Source organism: Oryzias latipes, chromosome 2 (genome assembly GCF_053564925.1).
Source record: "Oryzias latipes strain Hd-rR chromosome 2, Olatipes_Hd-rR_3.1".
Taxonomy (NCBI): Eukaryota; Metazoa; Chordata; class Actinopteri; order Beloniformes; family Adrianichthyidae; genus Oryzias; species Oryzias latipes.
Window position 1 is genome coordinate 32,076,092 of NC_136238.1, and position 18,949 is coordinate 32,095,040.

General features: G+C 40.8%; 2 protein-coding genes across 7 annotated transcripts in view; one reads left to right on the plus strand and one right to left on the minus strand.

Annotated features, from left to right (window-relative positions):
• LOC101164420 (uncharacterized) overlaps positions 1–18,949 on the minus strand; it is a 736,165-nt gene that overhangs the window by 198,212 nt on the left and 519,004 nt on the right. The window lies entirely within an intron of this gene.
• LOC144986851 (uncharacterized) overlaps positions 1–18,949 on the plus strand; it is an 82,184-nt gene that overhangs the window by 31,096 nt on the left and 32,139 nt on the right. For 3 of the 4 annotated variants that reach the window (XR_013650710.1, XM_078935290.1, XM_078935297.1), the window contains one exon: positions 17,046–17,432. Coding sequence is in view for 2 of the 4 variants with exons in the window: in XM_078935290.1 (XP_078791416.1) it covers positions 17,046–17,432 (387 nt within the window). In the remaining 2 variants the exon portion in view is untranslated. Of the gene's footprint in view, positions 6,061–17,045; positions 17,433–18,949 lie in introns of those variants that run through there. The other variant, XM_078935323.1, reaches the window with a different exon arrangement.

The window sequence follows — 18,949 nt, forward strand, 5'->3', positions numbered from 1 at the left end:
CCAGAAAGCCGCTCCCCGCTCGGCGCCACGCCAAGCCCCCGGCAGAAAATCACTCCAGACCCAGGGTGTTTATTGAAGCCGCCCCGCGTGTCTCCTCCTGCTTTCAGCTCCGCAGCCCTCGCCCGTCAAACACGAGCCCTCCAAGGAAGCTGTTTTTTACGTGGCACGTGCCTCGCACGGAGCCAGCAGCGGCTTTGAAATGCCATGAAAAATGAACAAACTAAAATAAATTTGAATTTTTATAAAATACTCATTATTTTCCAAAGTCACAGGGAGCCACAACAGAAGGATGAAAGAGCCACATCTGGCTCCGGAGCCATGAGTTGCCGACCCCTGGCTTAGTGCATACAGTTTCATCTTCAATGCATTCATTAAATATCTTGCTGTCCATACTACTAATTCCACCCATTACTCCATCTAACATATTCCTATCTATTCCTGCCATGTCTTCCACATCTCTGACATGCTTCAGTCTCTCTTCAGTGACAGTGTCGGATTTATAATCAAATGTAATAATAACCCACTGGCTTGTTCCTTCGTTGTTGCTGTTTAACATTGTTTTGTATTGAATTGTTACATTCAATAAAGTTTGAAAAAAAAAGTAGTGAGCGCGTGCCGCGTGGTGCTCGGCAGTGAAAGTCGCGCGCGCAGGCGGGAGAGAAGGAGAAGTGATAAAAGGTTTCCCATAGAAACCCTTGAAGTCTGAACACAGGACTAGCAGAAAAAGTAAATTATGAAGACGAGGTAAATCTACACGTTATCGCAAAATATACTTTATTGAAAAAGTTGAAAAATATATTATCCGTTAGATATTTTAGTGGCCCGAGCGGACAAGTGAAAAATAAAGTCTTGTGGTCCGTACTGCTCGAAAAACAGGACCGGGCCAGCGGACAAATGGCTATGTCGAGCCCTGTAGGTGAAGGCTAGCATGCACTAACAACATTTAGCCTGGATGAACATGAATTGATGCGGGAAAAGCTGCAATCTGCAGCTTGGCTGAACGTAAATATGTGGGAATAACATCAGCCTTTATTTTGTCGGGACACGACTGGAAACACAAATTGACGTGTTCGTTTGGACTGAGCGGAATTTTGCATTGAAAAGCTCACAGCCTCCGTGTGAGCTGGAGACATGTTCCTGTGACGTCATTTCCGGGTGAGCGTTTCCCAGCACTATTCGTGCTTGACTACTGTTCTCTTGTTTCGCATTAGCCTGACTACTATTGCTTACTCTAAGGGTTATCTGGATTAATATTCACTTCTAGCACCTTTTAGTAGTGATACACTACTGTTAAACCACTTGCTGTTCACTTTCTCATTTTGCTAAATAAACCACTTCTCTTTACCTAAACACCGCTAGCCTTAGCTTAGAACCTAGAATGGCCACCATTCCTACTTCCACCTTTTCCTCTCTCTCCTGCTCCATGTGCTATATGTTTAGTGACGATCCTGCCTCCTTTAGTGAAGATAGCGGTAGATGTGTTAAGTGTAGTCTTGTGTTAGACTTGGAGGCCAGGCTAGAGCAGCTAGAAGCGCGGCTCCGCACAGTGGAAGCTAAGCCGGCTAGCCAGGTCGTTACTCGTAGCGCGGGTCGCGCTACCAGGGCTAACCCAGTTAGCACCCCAGCGTTCTCCCAGCAGCCGGGAGACAGTCAGGGGTTTGTACCGGTTGGGAGGAAACATAGTGCTAAGCGCAAAAACTTAGAGCACCCGAGACTCCACGTTAGTAATAGGTTTTCCCCCCTCAGCGACACACCCGCTGAACACTCAACTCTGGTTATAGGCTCTTCTGAAGTTAGAAACGTGGAGCTCCCAGCGGCTACAGTCAGGTGTTATCCGGGGGCCAGAGTTGGTGACATCGAGGGGAACCTTAGGATGTTAGCTCAGAGTAAGTCCAGGTTCCGTCGAGTCGTGATTCACGCAGGCGGTAATGATGCCCGACGGAGACAATTTGATGTGGCTAAGTTAAACGTAGCTTCGGTATGTAAACTTGCTAAGACGATGTCCGACACTGTAATTTTCTCTGGTCCCCTGCCGAACTTAGTCAGTGATGAAATGTACAGCCGCTTTTCATCATTCAACCACTGGCTTTCTAGATGGTGCCCAGAAAACGGCGTTGGTTTTGTGGATAATTGGAGCGCATTTTGGGGGAAGCCCGGTCTCATGCGGAGAGATGGCGTCCATCCCACTCGGGACGGTTCCGCTCTTCTTTCTAGAAACATTTCTGCTAACCTTAGACTGCTGGGTCATCATCTTCTCCGTGGAAAAGATGGGGTTTCTTTATTTAATTATAACCTTAGAGCCCAGATATGAGCTATATTGTTAATCCTTTAGAAAATGCTGCTACTGTCAAGGTGAATGTTTGTCTCCTTTTAGTCTAGACTACAAATTGGGACTTAAAACACAGCTGGGACTTTAAGTAAAGAAGTACAGTAACCTTTTTATTTTGGATAAGTGAAAACAAGTTTAGAATGACGAAATTAGACAAAAACCAGACAAAAGTTATATAAAACAAGACAATTATTTAAACACAAATCCAAAAGGGAGTGAGAAGAAGAAAAATCTTATACTTAACTTTGAATCCAAAAGCGTGTTCATTTATTTATTATTCATGCCAGAAATGGGGGTTACATTTGTCTTGGGTTTGATTAAATAAAAGCAACATTTGCTTGAACTTGTCTGCCGTTTGTACGTATTGCTTTCCTTAAGTAGGGTGGGCGGAAAAGAAAAAATAATCGGGGGGAAAACCGGAAATCGAATTAAAAAACATAAAATCGGAGATTTTATTTTTAGGCCATATCGCCCAGCCCTACCCAAAATGTAAATGAACCCACTCACTGTCACAAGCACACCCTGGACCTTGTTTTAACCCATGGGATAGAGATCAGCCAGTTGACTGTCCTTCCTCTTAACCCCATCATTTCTGATCACTTTCTGATTACCTTCCAGTTTAATTTAGAACATGATACTGCCCTAGTGAATAAGAAACAACTTAGAAGAACCTTAACTGACCGTTCTGTGTCTGAGTTTAAACTCACAGTTCAGCCAGTACTTGGTGACATTGTGAGCAAATACTCTGAGACCAGCTCCTATAGCATCAGTCCTAATATAAATGACCAATTTGTTAATGATGCCTTACAAGCCCTCAGGAGTACACTCGATGTTGTTGCCCCCTTGAAACCTAAGTTCGTTAGACAAAACCGAGTAGCACCGTGGTTTAACGCTGAAACACGTTCTCTTAAACAAGAAAGCCGTAAGTTGGAAAGACAATGGCGCCGCTCCGGTTCAGAGCAGTCTCTGAACATCTGGAAACATAGCCTATTAAATTATAAAAAAGCTCTGCGTAGAGCTAGAAGCCAGTACTATTCAACCTTAATATCAGAGAATGGAAACAATCCCAGATTTCTTTTTAGCACTATTGCTAAATTAACTCGCAGTCAGAGCTCAGTAGAACCACATGTTCCTGTTTCTCTCAGCTTTGATGATTTTCTTACACTTTTCGATAATAAAATCTCAAATATTAGACATAAGTTAAATCAAGTTATTCCTACTATCAGCCCAGAGCAGGCTGAAGCGGTAGAAGTGGAGGCATCCTTAGAAACCTCTGTAACATTAGACTGCTTCACTATTATGGATCAAGTAGAAATTGCATCAATTATTACGTCCTCCAAATCCTCAACGTGTCTGTTAGACCCAATTCCCACTAGACTTTTTAAAGAAACGTTTCCCCTAATTAATGATCCCATATTAACAATGATAAATACCTCTCTGGAAACGTGTTACGTGCCACAGTTTTTTAAATATGCAGTTGTTAAACCTCTTCTGAAAAAGCCCAGTTTGGATCCTAACATCTTGGCCAACTATAGACCGATATCAAACCTGCCCTTTATTTCTAAAATCCTAGAAAGAGTTGTAGTTAAGCAGCTTTACTGCCACCTACAGGACAACAGCCACTTAGAAGACTTTCAGTTGGGGTTTAGACCCCACCACAGTATGGAAACTGCACTATTTAGAGTCTCTAATGACTTGTTATTGGCTTCAGAAAAGGGACTACTTTCTATTCTTGTCCTGTTAGACCTCAGCGCAGCTTTTGACACTATCGATCACAGTATTTTACTCCATAGATTAGAGCAGGACATAGGGATCAGAGGATCTGCTCTCCAGTGGTTTAAATCCTATCTGTCAGATAGGTATCAGTTTGTTAATGTAAATGGACATTCCTCTCAGTGCACTCGAGTTAACTACGGAGTCCCACAGGGCTCAGTCTTAGGACCCATCCTGTTTACGCTATATATGCTACCCCTAGGAAACATAATCAGGAAACACAGCATTAATTTTCATTGTTATGCCGACGATACTCAGTTGTATTTATCCATGAAACCTGACCAGAATGACAATATAGAGAAACTGAACGCCTGCATCAGTGACATCAAGACCTGCATGACAATTAATTACCTCCTCTTGAACCCAAAAAAACTGAGGTTAAAAAAAAGAAAAAAAGAAAAAACTGAGGTCATTATACTTGGACCTAAAAACCTCAGAGATGCTCTGTCTGCTCAGATAGTCTTCCTGGATGGTGTAAGTATAGCCCCCAATTCCACAGTTAGAAACCTTGGGGTTTTATTTGACCAGGATTTATCATTTAAGGCTCACATATCTCAGGCGTGTAGAACTGCATTTTTTCACCTGCGGAACATTGCTAAGATCAGAAATATACTTTCTAAGAGTGATGCTGAAAAACTCATCCATGCATTTGTTACGTCGAGGCTGGATTACTGTAACTCTTTGTTAGCAGCGTGTCCTAAGAGTTCCTTAAGAAGTCTCCAGCTTGTTCAGAACGCAGCAGCTAGATTGTTAGCTGGAACTAGCAGAAGAGATCACATCACTCCTGTGTTAGTTTCGCTCCATTGGCTCCCAGTTAATTCCAGAATCAAGTTCAAGATCCTCCTGTTAACCTATAAGGCCTTACATGGACTGGCTCCGTCCTATATTAAGGACCTCATAGTCCCTTACCATCCAATGAGAACACTTCGCTCGCAAAATGCAGGACTGCTTGTGGTTCCTAGAATTAGTAAAAGTACGGTTGGAGGTAGAGCGTTTAGCCACCAAGCCCCTGTCTTATGGAATAAACTCCCAGCTCATGTAAGAGAGGCAGACTCAGTTTCTACATTTAAAGTTAGACTGAAAACATTCCTCTTTGGACAGGCTTATTGTCAGACTAGTTAGTATTCAGAGATTATTAACTTAATGTTAAGTTGTTTAAATTAAACTTAACTATTTCTTTTAAAAGGCTGCTAGAAGTTGAAGCTGGGGTAACTATGGTGCACTGGGGTTCTGTCTTCTTTTCTTTTCTACTTCTACCCTTCCTCTCCTCCATTCCTGATCATAATTTATCATTTAGTTCTCCATGCCTCTGTCTGGTACAGTGCGATTCATGTATTGTCCCTCTTTTCCTCTCCCCTCCTGGGGAGTGGGAGTGCTTCCAGACTCCAGTTGGCCCATCCGTGCTCCAGTTCCTGACCGTTTACCTCGCCTTTGCTCCCGCTCCTACACCTGGCTGTGGTTCCTGTCTCCGGCTCATCTCTGGCTCGTCTCTGCTCTGTACCTGACCGAGTACCTCGTCTCTGCTCCTGCTCCTGGCTGTGGTTCCTGTCTCCAGCTCGACTCGCGCCTTTGACTGTCCCCCCAACCACGACTGGATGAAGCTCGTCTGCTGGACTTTAAATATGTAGTTATAGATTTAGATAAGTTAATTCTTCTCTAAGAGTACTGGTACATCGCCTGTCCGTCCTGGGGGAGGATCCCTCCTTCATGTGGGCACCCCTGAGGTTTCTTCTTTTTTTTTTCGGAATCCGTTTTTTTAGGAGTTTTTCCTTACCGCGAAGGGGGGTCTAAGGGCAGGGATGCCAGTATAGCTTAGTCAGTTTGTTAGTTTATTTTAGTATTTTCCTATTGACTCTTTGTATTCATGATCCTTTTGAGTTCATGTTTTACTTCAAAGCCCATCGAGACGACTGTTGTTGTGATTTTGGGCTATACAAATAAAATTGAATGGAATTGAATTGAATTCTCCTGCTGCTCGTTCACATAGAGCTGCGGGACCGATGGCAGTCTGAAGGCTCCCACACGTAACAACGCATCCGCCCCTCATCCACAAAACGTTCAGTATTAAGTCCGATTGCTCTGCACAGACACGATTCGCTCGGTCCACCGGCGCAATGGGGACGAAGCGCTCCTCCTTGGGGCGTCGGAGAAGATAGGAACGGGAGACAAAGAGCCCGCTTGGCGAGCGCGGAGCGCAGAGCCGTCCGCGGAGCAACAGTGTTTGTTGTGGAAGGAAACTTCTGACGCACGCGCTGTGCGGCGGCTTGTAATCGGGTGTGCTCTATAATCCGGAAATTACGGTACTCAAAATTAACCACACAAACGAATGTTTTGCACAGAACAGAACGCAACATAAAGTTTGGTTAACTGGAATTACATGTCTGCCATAAATTGAAAGGGCGTAAAGACAACTAAGCGGGCGTATTTAGGAACTGAGTGAGTGAACCTTACAACCGCGCTGGCGCAATTTTAACCAAGCGACCCTGTATTTTACAATTGCACGGCTGCAATCCTAACTGAACAGTGATATTGCGCGGTCAATTCCTTTTTGCGCGCTCACCTGGTTTTACGGTCAGTGTTAAGGGGGCATTTTTGTCAACCGTTCTGGTTGATCTGATTGGCCGAAATTTTCATGGCTTATCGGCGAGGCAGAGGGGCGGGACTTTCATTTTTCAGAGCGGGGGAGGGGGGTGTTAACAGGCGGCCCTTGAGCTCTCTGCCTTTCATCATATTTTCTATGTACAATACTTTCACAACCATAAGGTGAAAGTTTTACATTTTCTCCAAAACGTACAGAGCAGCCCTAATGTGTTGTTGTGTGACTTCGGTAAAGAGGATCTAGGAGAGAACAGCATGATGACTGTACGGAGTAGGGATGGGTATTGTTAGGTTTTAATGGTACTACTACTCTTATCAATACTGCTTATCGATCCGGTATTTTAATGGTACTCTTATCGATACTTTTTGAGGACGAAAAATAAATAAATAACAAATTAAGAACATAAAGTGTTTTATGTCCAGATTTTTTTTTCCTTCCGGTTCCGGGTCACGGCAAGACGCGTGGTCGAGGCTCTCTGCGGATACAACTATCTTCAAATGACTTAATAAGTGGATTTTCTCCAAAAAGAGAGCTGACCATGGCCCCTAAGAAAACCCAGGAATATGACGAGCTCAAAAAGACCCTTGATGATATTCAAGAAACGCTTAGATCTTTTATGGATCAGTTGTCAGCTAAGCTAACGCCACTGTTGGAGATGATGGAAGAGTTCCGAAGATTTCGGGCTCAAAACGAGCAACGAGAAAACCGGGTCGACATTCTGGAGAAAAGACTGGACGATGTGGAACAGCAAGTAAGGTTGAGTAATGTCATTCTCACTGGATTACCAATCAAGCCTCGAACGAAGCTGAACGCTGGAGCAAGCACTGCTAATGCTAATGCTAGCGCTAGCGTAGCTAGCAGGGCTGTTCATACGGAGCACGGTGGAGAGACTCTGGATCAGCAAATAAATTTATTTCTCACATCTAACGGGATTTCCCTGGATCTCAATACCATCGAGACCTGCCACCTGCTCCCCAGGAGAAAGGAGACGGGTAAACCAGCGATCCTCATCAGGTTTGTGAATCAAAAACACAAGCTAGCTCTGATGAATCAACGAAAGAACCTAAAAGGTTCGGCTGCTTATCTGAACGACCATCTGACCAGAAGGAATGCTGAAATCTCCAAACATGCACGGCTTCTCAGGAAGCAGAAGCAGATTGAGAACACTTGGGTTAAAGGCTGCAGGATTTACGTCAAACCACTCGGTCCAGAGGACCGGTCCAAGGTTCTGGTTGTGAACATCATGAAAGACTTTGAGAAGTGCTTGTTTACAGTTGTCTGAAACAACATGGAGTAATAAACCAAAGAGCCAAATAATTTCAAGAAATATGACACCTGGATTCATCACTTTCTCCATCTGTATGACGTCACCTGAATCTACAGCAGAGATTTCTGACCTGCAGACAACTTGACCTCAACTTTCACCGAGCTGATATCAGCTGAAGAAGGATATGGACCTGAATCTAAATATCTGCAGACATAACATGGAAGAGACTAGAAACTGTTTTTTTTCAGCTGTTTTTTCAGAAGAAGAAGAAATACCAACCTTGGATAATCGACGGAATATGGACCCTTTTATTTCTTTTTCCATTACAGCATTACTTTATTAAATGTTGAAAAAAAAAAGAAAAGAAGAAAAAAAAAGAAAAACATATTAAAAAAAATACAAAAAGTAAAACAAATGATTAATCACTTATTGAAAATGGTAATATTGATCGATGTTTAATGATATTACTTCACTTGCTCCAAAAAAATTGATAAATTGATTTAAAAATCTTTCCTAATGTGACATAATTTTGCACGTTTTTAACTTTTGATACTTGATGAAATTTTACTATGAAAATCTCTGAAACAGTGTTGTCTATTTTACTGATATAGTATTATGTTCTAATCATATGAATGACTTTTGTTAGTAACATATATTTTAGATAACTGATCTGGATTTGCCATGTTGATTTCTAAAATAGTTATTTTTTATTAATTTTTAACATAATAATTAAGTATTATGTTGCTTTATCGATATCTTATGATTTTCAATTCTGTCTGATAAAAGCTAGGAACAGGATATTGATAAATCATGTAATAAAATGGTTACAGTATAACGGGGTGGGATTATATAAGTTTGCTTCCTTCCACTCCATTTCAAGCAATATTAATTAATATGTCTAATTATCCTAAGTTTGATTAGTTACTGTATGAATGTATAACTGAAGATAATATTGCTTTTGTGTATTGTTTCTACTTGATTGCTTGAAATAAACCATTTCAAATCAAAAATGTCCTCATTATGGAACAACATTGTTTTTTTTAACAAAACATTTTACTTTATACATGAGAATGTTCCAGACAGGATATTCATTTAAATATTTCATTTAATTATTTTTGTTCTTTATGAGCGTGATGTTTCCTTTGATCTTTTGTCCATTTTCCACAACCTTGAATAGACTTTTCTGTCTGTCAAACACCCAAAGTTAAGTTAAGTGATAGAAACAAATTCACTTTGATACAGACTCCTGTCTGTTTATTTATTTTTCTTTAAAACCAGTAAACCCAATAAATTATATTAACTTTATGGATGAAGAATATAATTAGTGATTAATTATCATTAAGTATTAGGAAGCAGCTGTTAGTTTGTTGCTGGCAGTGGCGGTTCTTGATATGGGCGATGTGGGCGGTCGCCCAGGGCGGAACTTCATAGGGGGCGGCATTTGCCGTGCCCAATGCGTTATACATAATGTGCTACTATATTCAAAGTGCAAGCTTTGCGCTTTTAACTTGAAATTGCTTCAGCTGCCGACACTTGAGACTTTTATTTTGACACATCACACTCTTAAGAATGTGTTCATCCTGTTTCCTCTTCACACTTATGGTGCAAAAAAAACAAACAAAAAAAAGATGGAATAACTCAGAGTGAAACAACGTAAAATAGGCACATGAAAAGGAATTAGGCAGAACAAACACCCGTGCTCAACCAAATTTCGACAAAAGCAGGCAATGGGGATTATTTCCCACAATTACTTGCTCCGACACAGCAGACCCGACGCACACGTGAGCACCGCCCTCTGCTGCAGGACGCTTGCGCCCACACCTCTCTGCTGTAGTCTTTGGAACATAACAAGTCAAAAAACTCGAGAGGGGGGCGCAACTCGCCGGTGGCTGGCTGAATCACACTAACAGGTGATTGGGAGTCTTTTTCTATCTGACAATCAACTCTGGGCCGCAGCTGCGCCTCCCGTCATAGAGACGGAGCCGCGTGTGTCAGAGGTAAGGGGGGGGGGGGGGGGGTTGTTACGGGGGGAGAAGGGAGGAAGCACCCAGGCGCAGAGAGCGAGAGGAGGCAGGAGGTTGCAGGGGAACGGGGGCTTTAATAAACAAAACTAAGGACACAAAACTAAAACCACTGCAGACGGCAGGCTAGAAACTCGAAACACTCGAAACGGGGAGAGCAGACTAACATACTAACTAACATACTATGGACCAGCCCAGGAGGAAGGGAATGAGAAGACTTAAATACATACAGACAACCGAGACACAGGTGAACACAATCAGGAAGGATGGGGAACCAAAGTAAAACTCACAACAAAAACGAAACAGGAAACCCTACAAAATAAGACAGGAAGTTAAACTCAAAACATGCCAGAACAAAAAGGAAACAAACCACAAGGGCAAAGAAACAGAAACCGTAACAGGGGTGGTGGGCGCAGACCATTTTTTATGGATTGAGTTTTTTTGGAGGATTTCTGCTGTTGGTGTTGCACAAATTTAGGGAAATGCCAAATATTTTTGGAGTAATCCCACTGATGAATTCTATGATTTAATCTTTAATGTTTTATAAGACATAAAAATATTAATCACAATAAGTTTTTTTTAGATCTAATCCCTCTGATATGTTTCACAAAGACATACATGACGTCTCACATTAAGAAATTATTGCTAAAAATGAAGCAGGAGTCCAGCTCTAAAAAAATGCTCTAAAAATGATAAAAGAGCAAAAAAAATAAAAAAAACGGAAATATTTGATTTGTAATTTCTTATTAATATTTCCAGGCTTTCTTTGTTTTGTTCTGCAGCATGTTCATATTTGTATAATTTTGAGAGAATATAATTCTATGGAGAGCAAAATATTACAAGTTATTTAGGGTTTAAGTTAACTTGTGTTCCTGTTTTTATTCATATTTATGTTAAAAAAGTTCAGATTAAAAGGTTTAAAAGTTTAGCTTTAGTGTGTTCAGTAAATGTTTATCTTCTTCGGCCCAAAACCTTAAGCGTGTTTTTAACTTAGGCTCCCTGTGTGACTGAGTTTGACCCCCCTGTAATACGAGTCTAGAAAATTCATGCATCTTTTGTGTAAAATGGCTAAATAGAAGATAGGGAGCACAACAGGATGTTGTCAAATTTTGTATGTGTGCGGGGGTGGGGGGGGTGGGGGGGACTGTGGGGTTACTCGCCCAGGGAGTAAGTTAGTGTAGAACCGCCACTGGTTGCTGGTCTGGAACCATAAGCGGTGAGTCTAAGTCCCCCCCCCCCCCCCCCCCCCCCCCCCCGTGGAACGTGTTCACAAACAGCGCAACATATGGTCATCGTAGCAGCAAGGTGACAGGATGGTAGGGGCTCCTTGACGCAAACTAAATTAATTTTACGCGGAAATGGGTTTTCTTAGTATATAGGGGGATAAAAGGATTTTTGTCGCGGGGCGCTCACGTGTCCCCTACGAGATCACCACGGACTGTGTGTGCGCTGCCTTGCCTTGTGTGTGTGTGCGCGCGCGGCGCGTACTGTGTGAGCAGCCCCGCCACCCGTGCACACAAATAGTAGACAGACCACTCCTGTTCAGCGAAATTAATTTCATCATTAATTAAAGGAAAATTGACTGACTTGATGAGTTAAATATTGCAGATAACGTTTATATTTAGTGGGACACAAAAACATACGACTTCTCCAGTACCGATAGCAGAACCGTTCAGGTCAGATCTTAACGATACTGCGGTCTTGAAGAATGTGGCCCCGGGGCTGGTTCAATACCGGGGCTCTGTACCCATCCCTAGTACGGAGAGAGGAGAGGACGTGAAAGAAGACACCCCCCCCCCCCATAGTACAAAGGTGCAGATATGTGCATAATGCAGAATGACTTCATTTTAGGAACCATGGAAATGCAAAAAGACACGATTATTAGGCACAGTTTAAACTGCAGCTATCAGCTACGCGGAGGAAAACGGGAATAGAGCAGCTGCAGTTCAGTTAAATTAGATCTTCACAGATTCGGACTTCCTGCTTCAATAACTCTTCTGATAAACCAGGGGTCGGCAACCCAAAATGTTGAAAGAGCCAAATTGGACGAAAAAACAAACATGTCTGGAGCCGCAAAATATTAAAAGCCCTGTTTAAGCCTTATAATGAAGGCAACACACTAGCTATATTAGCCTACTATCAAAATGACTAAGTTGCTACAAATACATAATGAGCATTAACGATTAAATCTTTATTTGCCCTGCAGTGCATTCTGCGGAGAACGACGTGTCACGTGACTGCTCTGTTGTGCAAGTTTAACTTAATTACAATATCAATGAATTATGTTTCATTGCTTTGATAAAATTAAAGAAATGTAATAAAGAAATCCGATTTTTGATGTCATTTTTATTGTGAGGATTCAAACACAAAACAAAAAAATGGAACGTGCGTGCCCCATGACAGTCAGCTGCGCTCAAATGACAGAACAGCTTCAAGCAGTTGCTGCCCCTGCAGACTTTCATTCAGCTCGTTTAGCTGGCTTGTCACAGTCATATCCACCAAAAAGTGCAGCTTTTCAAGCCACAGTATCTTCCAGTTGCGGGTAGTTCAGGTCTTCGCTTTTCAGGAATGTTTTCACATGTTCTAAACCAGGGGTCACCAACCTTTTTGAGACTGAGGGCTATTTCATGGGCACTAAGTGGTATGAAGGGCGCCACAGGACCCGTTTACTATAAACCTCCTAGCCCCCCCCCCCCCCACACACACACACACAAACACAATTTTAGGATGCCCTTTTGTGCCCTATTTTTATTTGCTCATTTTACACAAAAACATGCATACATTTCTAGACTTGTATTACATGGGGGGGGGGTTCAAACCCAGTTGCAGAGAGGGGCCTTTTCTTTGTTCTGTTTCTTTTCTTTGCTCTTTTGTCATTGTTTTTAGAGCTGAATTTCTGACATCATTTTTAGCAATAAGTTCTTTTCTGCTTGGTGTGTGATGTTCTGTGTGAGTCCTTGGTCCTGTGTGTGTCTTTTGTCCTGTGAGTGTCTCTGGTCCTGTGTGTGTCTTTTGTCCTGTGTGTGTGTTTGGTCCTGTGTGTGTCTTTTGTCTTGTCTGTGTCTTTGGTCCTGTGTGTGTCTCTGGTCCTGTGTGTGTCTTTGGTCTTGTCTGTGTCTTTGGTCCTGTGTGTGTCTTTTATCCTGTGTGTGTCTTTGGTCCTGTGTGTGTCTCTGGTCCTGTGTGTGTCTTTGGTCCTGTGTGTGTCTTTGGTCTTGTCTGTGTCTTTGGTCCTCTGTGTGTCTCTGGTCCTGTGTGTGTCTCTGGTCCTGTGTGTGTCTCTGGTCCTGTGTGTGATGTCCTGTGTGTGTCTTTGATCCTGTGTGGATTACTTGGATCAGGTGTGTTTAGCCAATAAGGAGCTTCAAGGCCAAGTTGAATGGAAAACATGTAGGACACTGGCCCTTTAGGCCTGGAATTGGACACCCCTGCACTATCTTCTTACTTGGTAGCGGCCCCACTGGACATGTCCGAATCTGCTCCCCGTGCCCCATGCAAAGTCCAGCACCGGTTTGTCAAGAACAACACTCACATAAGTTAGCGGACAATCATATCAGTCCGTTTATTTTGTACACCCCCACCACTAGCCATACAGCATTAACCTCACTTCTACTTACAGCTCCCTCACTTATGGTGAGCGATTTAACACAACCAAGGTTCCCCACTTCCCGTGAGTCTTAGAAGCTGAAGGCGGGGCTAACCCCCAGATCGCCACAATATATTGATTTGCTATATGAGCAGTGCTATTTTTGGAGCATTCCTGTTAAATGATATTTACCCTTCCAATCATTTTTACATTCTGGCTTTAACTGGGATAGTGATCTTTGTGTCTTTAGTGGAAATGATGTAGAAACTGTGGAACATCTTTTCTTTGAATGTTTTCATGTAAAAGAGTTTTGGTCTTCTTTTCATAATTGGCTCAAATCCAAAAATATCATCATTAACCCTTTAAATTGGAATACAATTAAAATTTGATTACAATTAATTGACAAAAATCTGGACTTTCTTATTAATGTACTGATTGTAATTTCAAAGCATTTTATTCATACTTGTAAATTCTTAAAGGTGAAATCTCACATTAATGGATTACTCAACCGTCTCAGCCTATTCTCTAAATCTTTACATGAATCATAAGAATGCACAGACATTGTGTAATTTATTTGATCTATTTAAACTTTTGTAATAGACCCTTATTTTTGTTGATTATTTTTTAAGTTATATTTGTTTTCTTATTTTTATTTTTTTGGCTACCTTTATCTCAGAATTAATATTGTTGTCATTGACAGACATGCCATGATTGTTTGTTGAATATTTGCTTCAATTAAAAAAAATAAATAAATAAAAAAAAGGTTTTTTTGGGTGCATTCCCTGCAGGCGCCACGAGGGGTGCTCAGGGTTGGTGACCCATGTTCTAAACAGACGACAAAGTGACGCAAAACGTCACCCCTGGACAGCCATCAGACTGTGTTGTTTAGCAGGAGATCAGAATATTTCCTTTTAACTTCATCAAGCAATGCATGGAACTGACGGTGATTCGATTTCCATCAGCCACCTGTTCAGCGGTCCGCTGAAAGTAAAAAAAAAATAAAACAGCCCTGCTGGTAGAAACATGTGTCGCAGGCTATGACGCAAATTTTTGTTGACAGAAATGTTGAAATTGTAGTGGCGGTCATGTGCATTTTAGGTCTGTTAGCAGCAGGGGATTGTGGAGTGTGGGATGATGATCTTATTAGGGCTCAGCATGAGCGTTTCTGTTTGCCCACGTTTCTTTTCACATGGCAGTTTCGTTGTTCCACCTTAGTTTATTCTTCCTGTTATGTTGGTTCTTTATGTTGCACCATGAGTGTGGAAGGGAGAGGGGTTGATGAGGCCTGTGTAATGTTTAATGTGGTGTGTGTTCAAAATAAATGGGCTTGAAATGCCGAAAAGGGGCGGCGCTCTCAGCTCCTCTTTTTGCCTCCTCCTCCCTGAGACTGCTCAGTGTAGTGCAGTGTGTGGGACACGGGCAGTTCTCTAGAGCAGCTAGTTGATTGACAGCACAACATTTTTGACAGCTTGGCTCCCGTATCGTCCGCTGCAAGTGACGTACTTGCTGGGTGTTACAATATATTTTCTACACATTCTTACAATATTGGAAAACGTTAAGAATGTTTTTTTTTTTTTTCCTCCTACAGAAACCATTTTAAAACATAGAATATATTTCTCTCCCCCATCTTTTTACATTTTCAAACATTTTTAAAAATGCTCCAGGGAGCCACTAGGGCAGCGCTAAAGAGCCGCATGTGGCCCCTGAGCCGCGGGTGGCCGACCCCCGTGATAAACGTTCAAATGTCAGCAGGTACCTCAATCATTTTGTATTAACACAGAGAGTGAACTACAAAAGCATTTTTAAATAAAAAAAGATCGTTTTTATTGCCTTTTAATCAGAATTGTTCGTTTCAAGGTGTGAATGCAAACAGAGCAGCAAGCCGGCTGCCAAGGGACCATCAACAACGTGCGTACCCTGTAAAACACATTCTGTAAAAATCAGTAGTAAACTTTTAAAAAGCAATTACATGTCTATATTTATATGAACTGGTAATGAAGACTCGTCAGCATAGTCATGCTACATTATTATTATTATACTAAATTTTGTTAGAAAGTCAACCTCTATTTTATTGCTTATAGTTTTTAAAATTGAATAGAGATATGAATCATAACATAAATGCTCAATAGCTCTGAAGATACTAAAGCTTCTGTCACCAAACCTCCTGTACTGACTTATCTTGACCTTATTGTCCTACTGCAGATTATGTCATAATTCACGTTGTTTATTGTTAGGAATTTTTCATATTTAAACATTGATCAGATATGGTCAAAAATGCTCAATAGCTTTGAGATGCTGTAGTTACTGACACAAAACCCACTGAACTGACTAATTGTGACCTTATTTTCCTACTACAATAAAGATCATGTAAAAGAAATCTAGCATCTTCACATCTAACTCACAACAGAAGTAAAGGAGCAATGGAAGTGCTTTTATTCTGAAATTTCCACTAGGCTGAGCGGCTAACCACCTAACAGAAAGTAACGTTACAGTGAGCTGTGGAGGGAGCATGTTTTTTCTACAAGAGAAGATAGCAGCAGTGTTGATTGAGCGGCTTTGGTTCTAAATTTGCGGGTAAAAATGGCTTTGGCCGGGTTTGCATAATTTGGGCTGTTTTAGGGTCAGTTCGGCGGGTTTTTTCCCTCATGAATATATAATAGCGGACTACGTGAGGCCGTGTGGCTGTTGAACTTCTATGTACTGAAGCTCAGTGAACGCACCAGGCAGAGACGCTTGACGGGGTCTGTCATCTAACCTGTTGTTGGGGGGATGTGACCTGGGCTTGTCAAAAACATATCCAGTCTCTTCAAATCTTTTTCTTTTTCTTTGTACTTGACGCTGAGACACATTGAAGATGTCAGCCACCTCAGCAGTGGATCTGGTCTTCAGCCTCTTGATAATCAACGCGGTCAAGTTGCAGTTGATGTGAAGGCCTAGTGTGCTGGGGTTCTTTTTATACACACCTACTAATTGATTGATCAGTAATTGATGACAGGTGAGGCTGTAATCTAGGATTGGGTGTATCATATGACAAGGCGACAAAACTTTTGTCTTGCCAAAATGTGACCTTTCTGTGTTCATTAAATGATCAATCTTTCTTCAGTGAAGCAATTTTATTTGAGTATATTGAACATAATTTGGGAGGGTTTTAGCTTTCATATGAAACATTTCTAAAACCAATGGATTCATTAAAAGTGAGGTTATACGCTTTTGTTTCTACAAAATGGATAAGCGAAAAGACTTTTGTCAGGGACTGTAAAAGATCAGTGGTAACCACCCTCCGTGTATAATGTGCGTATGTGTGTTTATAGTGTGTTGGTGTGTAGTTAACATTGGTGGATAATTAAAAAAAACCTAAGAGTCATTTTCATCTGGTGTTTAGCCTTAGAGGTTATTTCCTTTTTTAATTTAATTTTTAAATTGTGCTATCATTATTAAGTACAAAGGGGTCTCTTCTTGTGTTTCTGCAGTCCTTCCCCAGCATTGGGTGACTCAAGAGGATGGTCTGTGCAACCAGCAGAGGAATTTCAGAGTGGAACAGGAGGAACCAGAACCTCCACAGATTAAAGAGGAACCAGGGGAACTCTGCATCAGTCAAGATGAAGATCATCTTGATCTGAAGCAGGAGACTGATACCTTGATGGAGATTCCTACTTATGAGGAAGATGAGAACAGTGAAGCAGATCTAAACAAACAGCAGAGCTTTAATGTAACTGATAGTCAGGATGAAGAAGGAAACCAACGTGAAGAATCAACATCAACTACAGATAAAGAGACAGACCCACAGAACAGAGATCAGAGGAAGAGAAAAGACAGAAGTCATGTCCAAAGTGTGAACAGCTCTCACATGTCAGAAGGTCAGTGTGACACGGATGTTAGGAAAAAACCAAAGAAGGATGATTTAGTAAAGAAACACAAAGAATCTTCTAAACAGAAAAAGATTTCCTCTTTTAAGTCTGGTGAAAGCTCAAAAAAAACTACCAAACTTTTTCATGGAAGATTTCATACAGGAAAAAAGCGATTTTCTTGTAAAGAATGTGATAAAAGTTTTAGTCACATATGTGATCTCAACAAACACATGAGAACTCACACAGGAGAAATGCCTTTTTCTTGTATATATTGTCATAAATGCTTTAGTGATTTATCTCATCTCAAAACACACACGAGAACTCACACAGGAGAAAAGCCTTTTTCTTGTAAAGAATGTGATAAAAGTTTTAATAATTCATCTAGTCTCAAAAAACACATGAGAACTCACACAGGAGAAAAGCCTTTTTCTTGTAAAGAATGTGATAAAAGTTTTAATCAAATATCTAATCTCAAAACACACATGAGAACTCACACAGGAGAAAAGCCTTTTTCTTGTAAAGAATGTGATAAAAGTTTTAGTCACATATCTTCTCTCAACAAACACATGAGAACTCATACAGGAGAAAAGCCTTTTTTTTGTAAAGAATGTGATACAAGTTTTAATGATTCATCTAATCTCAAAAAACACATGAGAATTCATACAGGAGAAAAGCCTTTTTCTTGTAAAGATTGTGATAAAGGTTTTAATCAAATATCTCATCTCAAAAAACACATGAGAACTCATACAGAAGAAAAATCCTTTTTCTTGTGAAGAATGTGACAAAAGTTTTAATAGTACATCTAATCTACAAGGACACATGAGAACTCACACAAGTGGAAAAACATTTTAAAACAGTTTAATCAAGGATTTATTAAAAACTTAAAAACTTAGAGCAGAGAACTTAAACAACACAGGGTTTTCATCAGCAGAGGGAAAGATTTGAAAAAAGTACACATTTCCTTCCATAAAAACAGAAACTAGTATTCTATTCAAAATTATGATTTTTAGTCTGAAATATTTTAAGCCTTGGTTTTATGTTGCCATTTACATATTGGATATAATCCCAAAGTACTTAACAGTCAGTCCCATTCAAACACTGACGGCAGCTGTGCTGTCTCACACTGGCACCAACCTATAACCACCAGGATCAACACGGGGTTCAGTTTTGTCCAATGACACTTTGTCACATGGACGGGCAAAGTGGTAGTTGAACCTGTGATCTTCTGAACTACACTGCAAAAATTGACTGTCTAAATACAAGAAATTTAGACTTATTTTTAGATTATATTGTCTTAAAACAAGTGAAATTATCTGCCAGTGGGGTAAGATAATTTCACTTGATAAGATATCTTAAAATAAGAAAAAATATCTTGGCTTTTAGAAAGAGAGAAACAACTCAAAATTAGTAGTAAAATACTCATTTCAAGCACTATTTTTTAGGTAAAAAAGTCTCAAAACTAGTTTATAAATTCTTCTTTGACAGTTGTTTATTACTCACTTTGAGTAAAAAGACCCTAAAACTAG